Below are 15,795 nucleotides of genomic sequence, written 5' to 3' on the forward strand. Positions count from 1 at the left end.
GGCTGATGACTGTGATGCAGTGATCTTCAGGGTGCGGCAGGGGTGCCCTCCCCACACTACAGTGCCCCAGCACCAAGCAACCTTCACCAGCCTTCTAGGCACAGGGGATATCCCCGGCTCCCTGATCCCTCCCCAGCCAGATCTCCATCCATTAGAGGAGGGCTGCTACCCTGGGATACTCCCAGGACTGGAGCAGGGGATTCTGGGTGGAGCACAGATCTAGCCAGAGTCTACAGGCAGAGAAGGAAGCCAAAGATCGTCATTCCCAAAATAGCCTCATGCATCTGAAATGAGAGTTTCAAGACCTTGCAAAACCTCCTGCCAGGTCAACCCTTTCTTCGTCATTGCCTTAAGCAGTGCCGCAATTCTTTTCTTTTTTTTTTTTTAATATGTGCCATCTATTTATCTATTTCCATAATTTTAACTTTTGTTGTTATAGACTAAGGGACACATGCAGGTTTGTTACTTGGTTATATTGCGTGACACTGAGGTTTGGAGGGGTAGGAATGATCCTGTCACCCAGGTAGTGAGCCTAGGTACCCAATAGGTGGTTTTTCAGCCCATAGCCCCCTCCCTCCTCTCCCATCTAGTATGCACTGAAGTCTATTGTTGCCATCTTTATGTCTACATGTATTCAATCTTTTTTTTTTTTTTTTTTTTTTTTTTGAGATGGAGTCTCACTCTGTCACCCAGGCTGGAGTGCAGTGGTGTGATCTCGGCTCACTCCAAGCTCCACCTCCCAGGTTCATGCCATTCTCCTGCCTCGGCCTCCCAAGTAGCTGGGACTACAGGCGGCCGCCAGCATGCCCGGCTAATTTTTTGTATTTTTAGTAGAGATGGGGTTTCACCGTGTTAGCCAGGATGGTCTCGATCTCCTGACCTCGTGATCCGCCCGTCTCTGCCTCCCAAAGTGCTGGGATTACAGGCATGAGCCACCGCACCCGGCGTCTACATGTATTCAGTCTTGCTCCCACTTATAAGTAAGAGTATGCGGTCTTTGGTTTTCTGTTCTTCTGTTAATTTGCTTAGGTCATGCCACAATTCTTGATGTTCTTTATCCCCTGCTTTAACCTGGAACAATCTAAGAGACAATGAGACAGAAGGAGCAATGATAGAAGGGTTTAGAGGGGTCTTCTCTGACGCAAATAGAAGGTTCTGGTCTGGCACCAATATACGTGGCTATTTGCCAAGCCACTTCTCTGTACCTCGTTCCTTTTGAGTCACAAGTCAGAAATCCCTGTGCCACCTTCTCTGCAAATTTATTATTGTAAGAGGATTGAATAAGATAACAGGTATAAAAATATTGGGAGAAATTTTTAAATAAAATTTAAATGGGAAATTCCTGGCCACCTAAGAAAAATTATGAGGATATATTCTTGAGAATTTGGTGGTGAGAAGGAGAAAATGTCCTAAATGCTACATTTCAGATCAGAGTCAAGACAGTTGGTAAAAATGAGATTCCATAGAGGTGGCAAGGCTTTTCCAAGAAGGAATTCATAACAGGACTTCAGGAAGGAAGCAGGTTTGGGAAACTACTTACCAATTCCTTATGCTCCGAAATATTTAATTTAAAGAGGAAGCGTCATACCCTGGCCCTTCAGCAACTCAAACTGTTGTCCCTTTCCCCTAAAGATCCGAAAGCCCTGAACAACTGCTCTTTCTGCCATGAAGCTGGGCAGCTGGGGCCAGAGATCCGAAAACTGCAGGAGGAGCTGGAGGGAATTCAGAAGCTGCTTCTGGCCCAGGAGGTGCAGCTGGACCAGACCTTGCAGGCCCAGGAGGTGCTCTCCACCACCAGCAGGCAAATCTCCCAGGAGATGGGCAGTTGCTCCTTCTCCATCCACCAGGTTAACCAGTCTCTGGGGCTCTTCCTGGCCCAGGTGAGAGGCTGGCAGGCCACCACAGCTGGCCTGGACCTCTCTCTGAAGGACCTCACCCAGGAGTGCTACGATGTCAAGGCTGCAGTGCACCAGATCAACTTCACTGTGGGACAGACTTCTGAGTGGATCCACGGGATCCAGCGGAAGACAGACGAGGAGACCCTGACCCTCCAGAAGATTGTCACCGACTGGCAGAACTACACACGGCTCTTTAGTGGCCTGCGCGCCACCTCCACCAAGACTGGAGAGGCGGTCAAGAACATCCAGGCCACCCTGGGGGCCTCCTCACAGCGCATCAGCCAGAACTCTGAGAGCATGCATGACCTGGTACTCCAGGTCATGGGCTTGCAGCTGCAGCTGGATAATATCTCGTCCTTCCTGGACGACCACGAAGAGAACATGCATGATCTTCAGTACCACACCCACTACGCCCAGAACCGCACCGTGGAGAGGTTTGAGTCTCTGGAAGGACGCATGGCTTCTCACGAGATTGAAATTGGCACCATCTTCACCAACATCAATGCCACCGACAACCACGTGCACAGCATGCTCAAGTACCTGGATGACGTGCGGCTCTCCTGCACGCTGGGCTTCCACACCCATGCCGAGGAGCTCTACTACCTGAACAAGTCTGTCTCCATCATGCTGGGCACCACAGACCTGCTCCGGGAGCGCTTCAGCCTGCTCAGTGCCCGGCTGGACCTCAACGTCCGGAACCTCTCCATGATCGTGGAGGAGATGAAGGCGGTGGACATGCAGCATGGAGAAATCCTTCGCAATGTCACCATCCTACGAGGTAAGAGCTCGGTCCAGGTAGGGCTGCTACAAAGCTTCCACTGAGGCTTGGTGATCTTGCTGGACACAGAAGTACCTGTTTTAGGCAAAGTACTGGTGGGCTAACACAATCCTATGGCAAATGCCTACAGCAATAGGCAGCTTTAAGAAATGTCCTTGCATTAGCCAGGCATGGTGGTGTGTACCTATACTCCTAGCTGCTTGGGAAGCTGAGGCAGAAGGATCAGTGGAGCCCAGGAGTCCGAGGCCACAGTGAGCTATGATTGCACCACTGCAGTGCAGCCTGGGAGACAGAGTAAGTCCTTGTCTCAAAAAAAAAAAAAAAAAAAAAAAAAAAGAGAGAGAAAAGAAAAAAAAGGAAAAGAACATCCTTCCTTGCAAACCTCTTTTGTAAAGGTATTATGGATTCTAACTTTGCCTATTATACAAATCTGGACTTTTATATTTAGATTTGTTTAACCATGTCATAATAGAGAAATAAGCAGATCTTGTCTTTTGACAACTGTCTTCTCTTTTTTTCTCCCTTCCCACCCCCTCATTAATGCTCCCAACCATCCAACCCTCTGCCCCTCCCTGGAGGCCGTCACTCTGAAAAACTCTTCTCCTCTCATCCCCCTCATGTCTTCCCTATTTATCAGGGTTCTCCAGAGAAACAGAATCAATAATGTATGAGAGAGAGAGAGAAAGAGAGAGACGGAGACAGAGAGAGAGAGACAGAGAGATCGACAGAAACAGAATCAATAGTGTATGAGAGAGAGAGATCCACAGAAATAGAATCAATAGTGTATATACATAGAGAGAGATAGACCCAGAGAAACAGAATCAATAGTGTATAGAGATGATAGACAGATAGAAAGATGGATAGATAGATAGATAGATAGATAGATAGATAGATAGATAGATCGATCCAGAGAAACAGAATCAATAATGGAGAGAGAGAGAGAGAGAGGTGATAGAAACAGAGATGATATAGATGAGATAGATAGAAGATAGATATAGATAGATAGATGATAGATAAAGAGATAGATGATAGATAGATAGATAGATAGATAGATAGATAGATAGATAATAGATAGATAGATAATTATAAGGAATTGGCTCCCGTAATTAGAAAGGCTGGCAAGTCCAAAATCCACAGAGCTGATATTCCAGTTTGCAGACCATCAGGCAGGAAGAATTCCCTCTTACTTGGGGGAGGCTTAGCTCTTTGTTCTATTCAGGTCTTCAACTGATTAGATGAGCCTGCTCACGCGAGGGAGGGCAATCTGCTTGACTCAGGCTACCTATTTAAATGTTAATCTTATCCTAAAGCACCCTCACAGAAGGCCCCAGAATTATATTTGACCAAATATCTGATCTAGTCAGGGTGACACATAAAATTAACCATCACAAGCCCACCCCTTGTCAACTTGGCACCTGTACACATCTCCTTAAACCATACTTAATCTCCGAATAAAGACAACAGTAAGGTCGTAATTCCACCTAATTTGATGCAACTCTTCTGTGTTCAACCAAAAACACACACACACTTTCCCCTGAAGAGGAGTTAAAGTCCTTGAGTGAATTTTATTCTTTTGCTTATACCCTGTAACTTAAATACTACAATGTAAAGTTAACAATATTTATGCTATAAAGTAGATACATGTTATGTTACACAATAAGGGAATAAGAGAAGACAGAAAACAAAATTGTTGGCTATACACACGCACAGATATATTCATTAAAGAAATAAGGAGGATTCATTACATTCAGAATGTCTGAATGGAGAAATACAATAAAATATAAGGAGGACATACCATAACCGTGACAGTCCTTGTTGCTGTCATTGGTCACGTGGTTGTAGCTGGTATTCATCACCACCTTCTTCCACTCCCCATTCTGTATTCCCTTTGTCTTCAGCAAGCCCCTCATCTGGTCCTGGCTCTTTGCCTGCTGGGGTGATATAAACCTTCCCTCCTGAAGGGTCTGGGCTGTAGTATTTCTACCTCGGTGGGGTTGTTGAATATTCCATTCACCCTAATCACAGGGCATGGTAATACTATGGGACACCCCGCGGGATCTCCTATATTCCAGACATCCTCTTCTTTACTTCCATCGTGGAGTAGCAGTCCAATTTCCCCTTGGCAGTCAGGATCAGTCACCCACACCAGCACAGGAACTCTCTATTTTGCTTGTTGATTCAGAGGTATAAGGAGCTCAAAGTGGCCAGGTGGCAGTCTTAACTTCCTGTTCAGTGGAACCATGGTTGTGTCTCCTGGTAGCAGCATTCCTCCCTTTGGAACTAGACCTCTATCCCAGCAGAACATAAGGTCATAGGAACAGGAAGCAAAAATTTTCTAGTGGGTCACCAGTATAAGAATAAGAGTGCCACTGCCATTACCTCCCCTTCATTTCTGGACCTGTGAGTCTGACTTTGGGAGAAACACCACTATGTATTGGATGCTGATTCAGAGCATACACAGCCTCCTGGAGAACCACTCCTAAGCCCCGCAAGGTACTGCCACCTAGCTGGTGCTGTAACTGAGTCTTCAAAAGGCCATTCCACTGTTTTATCAAGCCAGCTGCCTCAGGATGATGGGAACATAGTAAGACCAGTGAATTCCATGCTACATTGCCATACTTCGCCTGCTGTGAAGTGAGTTCCTCAGTCAGGAGCAATGCTGTGTGAATAGCATGACTGTGGATAAAGCATTCTGTGAGTCTACGGAGGGTAGTTTTGAAAGAAGCATTGTGTACAGGGAAGGCAAATCTATATCCAGGGCAAGTGTCTATTCTGGTAAAAATATTGCCCTTTCCATGATGGAAATGATCCAGTGTAATCAACCTGCCACCAGGTATCTGGCAGATTACCCTGGGGAATGGTGCCATGTCAGAGACTCAGTGTTGGTTTCTGCTGCAGCAGATTGGACATTAGCAGTGGCTATAGCTGGGTCAGCCTTGGTGAGTAGAAGTCCATGTTGCTTAGCCCATGGATAACCTCCATCCCTGCCACCATGCACACTTTGTTCATGAGCCCATTGGGCAATGACAGTGGTGGCTGGAGAAAGAGGCTGACTAGTATCCACAGAACAGGTCATGCTATCCACCTAATTATTAAATCCTCCCCTGCTGGGGTCTCTCTTTGGTGAGGATTCACATAGGATGTAAATATCTTCAGTATTTTTGCCTATTTGGAAAGGCCTGTCCACAGACCTCTTCCCTAAATTTTATTGTCACCAGTTTTTCAATCATGTTCCTTCCACGTCCCTGACCATCCAGTCAAACAATTGGCCACAGCCCGTGGATCAGTACATAGTCACACATCTGACCATTTCTCCTTCCAAGCAAAATGAACTATCAGGTGCACAGCCCAAAGATCTACCCACTGGGAGGCTTTATCTTTCCCACTGTCCTTCAGGGATGTCTCAGGAAGGGGCTGCAGGGCTGCAGTTGTCCACTTTCAGGTGGTACCTACATATCCTGCAGAACCATCTGTAAACCAGGTCTGAATCTTCTCTTCCTCCATCAACTGATCATATAGAACTCCCCATGAGGCCACAGGTGCAGGCTAGGGGAGAGAAGACAGGGTAGCAGGAGCGGGACCCCTGGCCATTTGGGCCACTTCTTTATGTAACTTACGTGTGCCTTCAGGGCCTGCTCAGGCCAGATCACATGTATCCCACTTCCATCTGATGATGGAGTATTGCTCTGCACACCCAACTTTATGGATTAGTGGGTCAGCTACCACCCAGTTCATGATTGGTGGCTCAGACCACTGGTCACTTGGTCGCCCATGGTTAAGTGTTTAGTCTCCACCAAGGCCCAGTAGAAGGTCAAAAGCTGTTTCCCAAAAGGAGAGTGGTTATCTATGGAGAATGGGAGGGCTGCTTCAAAATCCTAAGGGATTGTGCTGTGATTCACCTTCAGGGGCCTGCCAAGGGCTCCACACAATATCCCTACTTGCCACTGACACCTCAAGCACCACTGGATCTGCTGGGTCCTATGGCCCAGGCAGCAAAGCAGCTTGCATGGCAGCCTGGACCTGTGGCAGAGCCTTCCCCTGTTCTGGGCCCCACACAAACAAGAAGCTTTTCAGGTCACTTGGCAAATGAGTAGAAATACACACTCTAATGATGAATATGTTACCTCCGAAGTCCAAATCAGCCCACTAGGCATTGTGCGTTCTTTTTGGTTTTAGAAGGGGCCTGATGCAACAACTAATCCTTCACCTTAGAAAGGATATCTGTCTCCACATAACCATTCCACTTGACCTCTGGAAATTTCACTGAGGTGGAAGGCTCTCGAATTTTCATCAAATTTATTTCCTGTCCCCTGACATGGTAACGGAAATCTTCCCACAATATTTCACCTAAAATATGTATGTGTATGACCACTACGACACAGTGTTCCAGGGAAGGGCATTAGTAAATAGTTCTTATGGTTCAGCCCCTGGCAAGTGTGTGGTTTCATTGAGTTCAACCTAAGAACAAAGGCAATTTAAAGCTTTCCTGATTACAATGCCCATTTACACACTTTGTTTTATTTCAGCCTCACGACAACCCTTGCATGGTAAACAAGGCAGATGTTGGTGACTCTATTTATAGAAAAGTAATCTGAGGATGGGGGAGGGAGTTTAAAGGAATAAGCACCGGGTCACTCTGATTTAAAATCCTGACCCCTCCCCAGTGCTCTGAAATGCACACAATCCAGTGCCCACCCAGGAAAGGAGATGCCCAGAGCATGAGTTTGTAGATGCCAACAAGACATTTCTGCTCCGGTCCTGCTAAGCTGTAGGGTGTGGGGCAGGGAGTGGGGAAGAGGGAGATGGTGCCAAAAGTGTTGACAGGGGAACAGTTCTAAGTATAACCAATAGTACTCTTGGAAATTTACACTTGCTGCTGTACTAGTCATGCGTGGAGTTTTCATGTGTGGAGTTCCATGACTAGGAGTCCTAGTCATGCGTGGAGAGCAAAACAGGGCATCTGTTTGAGCTACACCTGAGTCTTGGTTCAACGTCTGCACATTTGTTTAAATTGTGTCTACTGGCCAGCCTCTCTCCTGGTTGTTAAAGTCACCACATGTAAAATCTCTCACATCTGAAAGCAAATTTCGGAACACAGTGCACATCCCTTTCTCTGGGGACCTGGTCACTCATTCATTCATCCAGAGACAGGCACAGACAGGCTGTGACACAGGAGCTGGCAATGAGGTCTCCACCTGGCCGGAACTGAGCGGCTATCTGGAATAAAGGGAGGGATTGCAGTGGCCGGAGCCATGTGGAAGGTGCCAAGTCCTGATGGAAGGGTTGGAACTCTGAGACTGCACAGGCAAGAAGCCTGGCTTCTGATGTGCTCTGGATCTTTAGGCAGAATCACTTCATCCCTCCAGGGCTCTGCTTCATTCATCTGTAAATGAAGGGGTAAGACCAGCTGATCTCTGAGAACCCTTCCAGCTCTAATTAATTCTAAGCCCCTATTTACTCAACAGAAAGACTGTGGTACTTTCATAGTGTTTGTGTCTCTCATAAAATATTTATGTCTTCCTACTCTGTAGGATAATTTCAGTGTCTGTGCTAGACTGTGTCCATGCTAGGACTATCATTTGGGAATTGTAGACTAAAACCATCATAACTTATTAGCTAAATGACCTGGGGCAGGGCTTTTGGCTACTTTCTTTCTTTCTTTTTTGTAGAGACAGGGTCTCACTTTGTTGCCCAGACTGGTCTCAAACTCTTGGGCTCAAGCAATCCTCCCACCTTCGGCCTCCGAAAGTGCTGGGATTACAAGCATGAGCCATCACACCCAGCCACACTTTGAACTCAATTTCTTCATCTGCGGATAGAAATATTAATGCGTTTCCTGCCTGTATCCCATAGGGTAATTGTGAGGATCAGTGGTCACAATGGGTGTGAACAAGTTCTCGTAAAATATGAAAGGGCGCCCTGCATAAGGGGTTATTATGATGCTAAATTGCTTGGAGACCTAGGCTCCTTGTGTTACTCATTGAGGACCTAGCAGAGTGCTTGGCTCTTGCAAAGTACAAGAAATGTTTGCTCGGTGAATAAATAAATGAAAGTGTGAACAAAAGGTAAAAGCCCAAGGTGGGCAAGATACAAAGGGATTCAATCTGCAAATGTGTTCTATAAGCACCACCCTCCATCCTACTTCCACGCTGAAGTGTTCAGGAGTTTACATGTGAAGGACGAAAAAGCAGAGACTGTCATGTCATTCTGCTGTTCAGGCCAAAGGAGCTAGCTGTGGAGGTGGCAGTGAAGAGGATTTGGTGGCCCTGACCCAGTTTTTGTTCTCTCAGCCCTGTGATGCTGCTGAAAACTCCACTCAGCTTCTCAGCCTAATAGCTGCAGCCTTTTGTTGGTTTCTAAGCCTCTTTGCACAAACCAATAACAAATCCACAAATGCCTGGAGGGGAAAAGATGTCAGGCTGACTTCAACGAGTCTTCTCTTCTCTGGGATCTTGGACCTTGGTATCCCTCCAAAGCCTCCAGAAAGATGTTTTGGTCTTTCTCTAACAGCTCTGTTTGTTCTCCGTGGGAGGTTGAATCTGTCATAAACTAGTCCATCGTAAGCAGAAGTCGAAGCCCATGGGCATGATTTTAACAGCCCTCAGTTGGCAACAAGCAAGTTTGAGAGTCCCTGAGCCAGGCCAATATTCTCATGGAGCAGAGGGGAGCCTGAACCCCAGCCACCCGCTTTGCTAATATGAGAGCTGGGTCTCAAACCCTGGGTGCCTGATGTCCACGCCAATGTGCCTCCCACGGCACCAGGCCAGTCCCTCCAGAGGCACCCCTTTGTTTTATTTTCGTCTGTCCTTGTAAGCTGGCCAGTTGCCTCTGACCATAAGATGTACCATGGGCTCCTCCTGGGCCATGCACTGCCCCTCCCATGGGTGGGCAATGCTGATGCCCGAGACACTGGGCACTCTGCTCACCCCACCCCCTCCTCCCTATCCCAAGCGCAGACCACAGAGCCAGCCACTCCATGGTCCCAGACGTGAGGTCAGCTGTGGCTGGACCCTAATGAGCCTGGAAAGCCTGATTACAGCCTGTGGCTTCCTGAGTAATCATGGCCGCCCCCCTCCACCAGACTCCAGGGTGTGCCGGTCCCTCTCCTTCCCACGCACCTTGGCCACTGTTGCCCATCTTCCTTGGTGGCCTGAAGTGCCTTCCCTCAGCTCAGAGCAGCCACTAGCCCTTCTCTAGCCCTTCTCTCCTCTGCCCCTCACCCCTGCCTTGTAACTGGCAAGGTCAGTGGCACCCTGGCCTGGAGGGGCCTTGGTCAGCCTCTGTCAACATTCCTTGCCCCCACACTAACTACTAAACTACAGTTGTTGACTTCCTCCTTAGCCAGACCAGGTCACGCCTGCTGTCAGTCCTCTGCCGGCATGACTCATGCCTGGCCTGGAGGGCAGGTGGGGCCCTGCTCACCTAAGGAAGGCAACTTTCCGAGTCCCCTTCTCACTCAGTGGGGACCCCAAAGCACTCTTTAGAAAAAGGCTCTGGGGTCCTCCTCCTCCAGGCAGTACCCAGGATTGCAGCCTCTCCTTCCTCCAGGCAGTGCCTAGGATTACAGCCTCTCCCTCCTGCAGGCAGTGCTGGGAGTGGCACAGGAGCCAAGGTAGCAGCATGGGGGAAGGAGATTGGGTCTTAGAGCCTCTCGGGTCTGGATTGGAATCCTGACGCCAGCACTGTGGTCTTGAGCACGTGGCTACCCGCTGCACCTACATTGTCATCTGTAAAATGGAGCAACAGCCTCCTGCCTGGGACATAGCAGACACTCGACGAAGTTGGCAAATGTCACTGCTCTCATGTCCCTCCCTTCTCCACCTTGTGGGAGATTCAAGAAGGCATGGAGCAGGCAGAGAGTGAGCAGGGCTGACTGGCACGCCAGCACCGAGCAGCTCCATCCACCAGTCGTGACACGGGCAGCAAGGGAGGCTTCTGTCGGCACCACAGGCACCCATCAGTAGCCCACGCGGAGGCCTACAAGATGTAGACAGGCCCCCGATAACATCGTCCACTCTATCTTCTCCCGGCCGCTGCCTGGGACACCTCCCACCCCCATCTGGGTTCTCAGAGATGGGGTCAGAAACGGCAGCTGTGGCTTAGGGGTGGATATAGAGAGGGAGGGAACCCTTCTCCCTGCATCCTCCCTCCACTCACGCTAGGCTGCGGCTCCTGGGCAATGAAGGGAATGATATGACTGAGGCTTCTGCACAAACATCCACCAGGAACATGTGGGCACTTGGGCCTCCACACCTAGGGAAAGACTCCCCAGAGCTTCCCGGGAAAGAGGAGCTGGAGGGGGAGCTGGTGGGGAGGAGGGAGAGTTTTTTCTCCTTTGCTGCTGGCATAGAATCCCTTAGAAATCACAGATATAGGCCAGGTGGGATGGCTCATGCCTGCAATCCCAAAACTTTGGGAGGCCAAGGCAGAAGAATCACTTGAGCCCAGGAGTTCGAGACCAGCCTGGGCAACATAGTGAAACCCCATCTCTGCCAAAAAATAAAAAAAAAAAATCAGCTGGCATGGTGGCATGCGCCTGTTGAAGGATCATTTGGGCCCAGGAGTTCAAGGCTGCAGTGAGCTATGATTGTGCCACTGCATTCCAGCCACAATAGAGCAAGACCCTGTCTCTGAAAAAGAAAGAAATCCTCACAGCTGGCTGCTGTGTTCTTAGAGAACAGGGAGGAGAGGTTGTCCACCAAAGATGGTGGCATAGAAAAGAACGGAGTTCCAGAAGAAGGTGAGGGGGCCCCAGCTGTGTGTAGGAGCAGGGCGGGGCGTCCTTGTCCCAACGAGTCTTCTCAGGCTTTTCCTGAGTCAAGGCTGGAGATGGGGATTGTGAACTTGTGCACCCAGAAGGCGAGAGTGGAGAGAGTGGAGTACCAGGGAGCTGGGGACCAGCCCTGGGGGAGAAGTGAGCCCGGGGGGAGTCAGGACAGAGGGAGGAGGCGAGTGCCCACCCAGACAGGGAGGAGGGAGTGGCAGGAGAAGGGGTCATGGAGCTGCAGGGCCCTTGGAAGCTCAGTGAGCACGCAATTTTGTGGATGAAATCTGAGTTTTGGAACAGTGTTGCCAGCATTGCCGCACCGCTGACAGCTTCGGGGGGCCTCTCCGCCTCTGTACGGCTCTCTGCTTTTCCAAACCTCAGCTGGCCCAGGCGCCAGGAGCAGAGGTAGGGTGAAGACAGACGCTCTGGCTGTGCTGGTTCCCTGCAGGTCCTGCCAGCGTGGGGAGGTGGCTCCTGCGCAGGCACCAGCCTGGGCCCGTGGCATTCTGGCTGCTGAGCTGCCAGGGGCTCCTGCAGGCCAAGGGCATCTCCTGCCTCCCGGCTTCTCTCAGGCCAGGCTGCTGCCACTGCTGCTGGCCACCCTTCATCCCTGGTTAACTCAACAATGGAATCTCAGCCTTGCTGCTGGCAGGCCACGTGGGCCATGCAGGGCCATTTCCCCGTGGCGGGAGGTGGGCAAGGGCAGGTGGTGGCAGGGAACCGACTGGAAGGTTTTTATTGGCTCTGGTGGGGCTGACTCTGTCTGGGCTCTGGTTTCCAGTTTAGGTCATAATAAAGGATGTATTCACTGACTCTGCTCCACTTAGAAACACTCTGGGAAGAAAACAGAGAGGGGCACAGCAGAGGGCTCAGGTAGCAGCAGCCAGGATGAAGGGGCCTGTGCCGCAGAACTGGATACGGCAGTGGAGGGCTCCCAGCTCCCAGCATGCGGAATCCCTTCCCCCGAGAGGCCCACTTTCTGCCTTGTGTCCTCAGGATTGGCACAGCTATGAGGGGTGGAGACTCTCAGACCCACATAGCCAGAAGGACGTGAGGTCATCAGACCCCTGTCCTGGGCGCTAGACAGGGCTCCTTAAGGAAGGGCCATATCTTCATCTTGGCAACTCCCGTAGGCCCTCACGCAGAGCCAGGCTCACAGGAGGGTCCATGGCTGCTTGGTGAATCACCCTCTTCAAGCACATACTGAGTTTTCCTAACTGCATTCCAGGCTCTGTGTCCAGGGCTGGGATGTGAGCCGTGGCTCCTGCCATCTTCCTAGGGCTGCCCAGTCTAGCAGGGCCCATCGGATAGTACCCAGTGTTTGCTTTCACTGTGCGGTGACTTCTCTTTCTATGTGTCAATGAAAAGACTCACAACGTAGTAGCCTTAAGAGCTCAGTGAAGAGGCTGGGTGATCAGGGTGGGCTTCCTGGAGGTACTGACCTTTCTCTGGGCTGTCACTCTGCCCACTTACTCACACTGGGACACACCTATTTCTCATGCCCCACTTTCTTAGTTTTCTCCTCCATGTCACCTGACTTGAACCCTGTTCCCAAATGCCTGAGAAGTCATGGGGGTGGGGGGGGGTGAATACAGTGGTCAAAGATCATGTCAGGAGGTCAGACTGGCCTCAGAGCGGGACAGGCAATCCTGGACAACCTTGGCCTCTTCTCGAAGCTGGCCAGCCCCTTGGTCCCTAACCTCAGTGTGTGTGTGGAGCTATCAGCAAGCCTTGCCGTGAGAAATGAGTGTCCGCTGGACTTGTTCAACCCTCGGGCTGTTGGCATGCCCGCTCTGCTCATGGGTGAGCCTCAGGTGGGGAGCCCCTGAGAGACTGACCTCTCCCATCTTCTCTCCAACCTCAGGTGCCCCCGGCCCTCCAGGACCAAGAGGACTCAAAGGAGATATGGGCGTGAAAGGGCCTGTTGGCGGCAGAGGCCCGAAAGGAGACCCCGGCAGCTTGGGCCCCCTGGGACCCCAGGGTCCTCAGGGGCAACCTGGAGAGGCCGGGCCTGTGGGAGAAAGGGGCCCTGTTGGCCCTCGAGGGTTTCCAGGCCTCAAAGGCTCAAAGGGCAGCTTTGGAACTGGAGGGCCAAGAGGACAGCCAGGCCCAAAAGGGGACATAGGGCCCCCAGGGCCAGAAGGGCCCCCGGGGTCTCCAGGGCCCTCAGGGCCTCAGGGAAAACCGGGAATCGCAGGGAAGACAGGGTCACCAGGCCAGCGGGGGGCCATGGGGCCTAAGGGTGAACCAGGGATCCAGGGTCCCCCTGGTCTCCCAGGGCCTCCAGGTCCACCAGGAAGCTAGAGCTTCTACTGAGGAGGGCTGTGGCAGAGCCACTGTCACACAGAATGCCGGAGGGGCGCAGAGCAGATCCAGGCCCCAGAAAGCCTCACCTACCGACAGCTGTGGTCCTCTGATTCCAATGAGGGGGGTCCCCAGGGCTGACCCTGCAGCTTTGGGCTCCCCCATAGTGACTGTGCCATAGGAAAGCATCCCCTCCTCACACACACATGTGCACATGCACACACAGGCACGCACACACACACATACACACATGCACACATACACATGCATGCACACATACACGTGCACACATACATGCACACATACACATGCATGCACATGCACACATGCAGCACATGCAGGCACTCACACATGCACACATATGCATGCACACATGTGCACACACACACATGCACTGCACACATATCCGTGCGCACAAACACATATATACCCATGCACACACACAGATTTTTCTGCTGGCCAGGTGGGCCAACTGGGTTTCCCTGGCTGGGCAGGAGGAGAGGGCAGAGGAAGACCCCCTCTCCTGTGACTGAGCCTGCCAGGGAGGCAGCTACCTCGGGAGGAAGGTCTCACATCTGTCTCTGGGCACCCATGCTGGCCAGCAGTTTCCCAGGGCTCCCCGGGGTTGAAAAGCCCCAAGGAAACATTTGCGGGTGGGGTGTTGCTGCCAAAACTCCAGAGGCAAAGTAGACCTGGCAACCACAAGACCCTCCCCATAAGCAGGGGAACAGCATACCTGGGAGCTGTCCCTGTCTGTCACAGCACAGTGGGGCCACAAGGCCGACATTCTCTGGCCTTGCACACAGCACCCCCTGAAAAGTTCAACATTTATTTCTTCACGTGTCCAGAAAATTCCTCGATTCATCCTTGCCTCTGCCCTTCAGGAGCAGCCCAGAAGGAATTCAAGCAGGAGTTTCATCTGCATGGGGGCACTCTGCAGGCCCTGGAACATTGGGCCTGAGTGGAGATGGGAGACAGAGGCAGGCCAGAAGGTTCTCTCTGCACAGCTGCCTCCCTTGCTCTCCCTGAGGCTGGCCTGCCCCATTCCCCAAGGGGGCTCCTCTGGAGTGATGGGGAGGATCAGGCTGCAGAAGGGCCAACCCCTTGCAACAGGGCAGCTCTCGCCTCCCACACATGGCTCTCCTGATCACAGCTGCATGCCAACCTGGTCCCACCAGGACCCACAATGGCCCGAGCCCTCTTTGCATGGGCAGCCAGCTGGACTAGGAGTGGGAAGGGCCTGGACACCCACAGAGGCCCCCTCTGTCATTACTCCTTGGCACCCACCAACTTCCTGCACACACTGGCAGAGAGGGGCGCTGGGAAATCACCCCACAGGGTGGAGGTCTCCTGTTGGCTACAGTCTAAAGCTGCTTTGCCTTCATGTTCAAACAGATTCAGGCACCCCCCGCCCACCCGCAAGGTTAGGGCATAGAGTTGTCTCCTTCCCACACGGACCCAGAGACCAGCCCTTCCCTGCTCAAAGCCTTTCCGCACCTTCTTGACTGTCCTGGATGTGCAACTGGTTTGCACTGCACACCCCACAGCCATGTAACTCTACTCTCCACGTATGATAATACCATTCTGCATAGTATTACTGACTCAGTAAAGAGCTATTTCCTGGAGTGAGGTGTCTTTGAGTCCTTTCTGCCTGACTTGGGGGCATGATGCCTTCAGGGCTGCACTCCAGGTGGGCCTCTGAAGGAGAACCAGTGACAAGGGTCCCCCAGAAATTCAATCTCACTGTGGAGTTGGGTCTAACCTCATTTTAGAAACACTGAGTTCAGCCAGGGACCAAGAGCGTCTGAGGGAATTACTCAGAGAGAGCAGGAACAGAGCGGGAAATGGTAAGCCCAATGCATCTTGCAGCCTGGCCCTGGAGCTCTTTGGCTAAAACAAGATTGGAAAACAGGGCAGGCCTGAACATGTGAGTGATACCTCCTGCTTCTGGCTTTTGTCTCCAAGACAAGGAGATAGAACAGGAAAGGAGGCAGAGACCAGGCCAGACCTGCCCCAAGGGGCCTGGCTTGGCAGGGTCTGCGGATTAC

General features: G+C 51.3%; 1 protein-coding gene across 3 annotated transcripts in view; it reads left to right on the forward strand.

Annotated features, from left to right (window-relative positions):
* The window catches only part of SCARA3 (scavenger receptor class A member 3), a 42,220-nt gene that overhangs the window by 23,029 nt on the left and 3,396 nt on the right, over positions 1–15,795 (forward strand). For 2 of the 3 annotated variants that reach the window (XM_055295788.2, XM_055295789.2), the window contains 2 exons: positions 1,633–2,676; positions 13,308–15,372. In XM_055295788.2, the coding sequence (XP_055151763.1) occupies positions 1,633–2,676; positions 13,308–13,747 (1,484 nt within the window). In that variant the 3' untranslated portion in view covers positions 13,748–15,372. Of the gene's footprint in view, positions 1–1,632; positions 2,677–13,307; positions 15,373–15,795 lie in introns of those variants that run through there. The other variant, XM_063610848.1, reaches the window with a different exon arrangement.

Source organism: Symphalangus syndactylus, chromosome 10 (assembly GCF_028878055.3).
Source record: "Symphalangus syndactylus isolate Jambi chromosome 10, NHGRI_mSymSyn1-v2.1_pri, whole genome shotgun sequence".
NCBI classification, from domain to species: Eukaryota; Metazoa; Chordata; class Mammalia; order Primates; family Hylobatidae; genus Symphalangus; species Symphalangus syndactylus.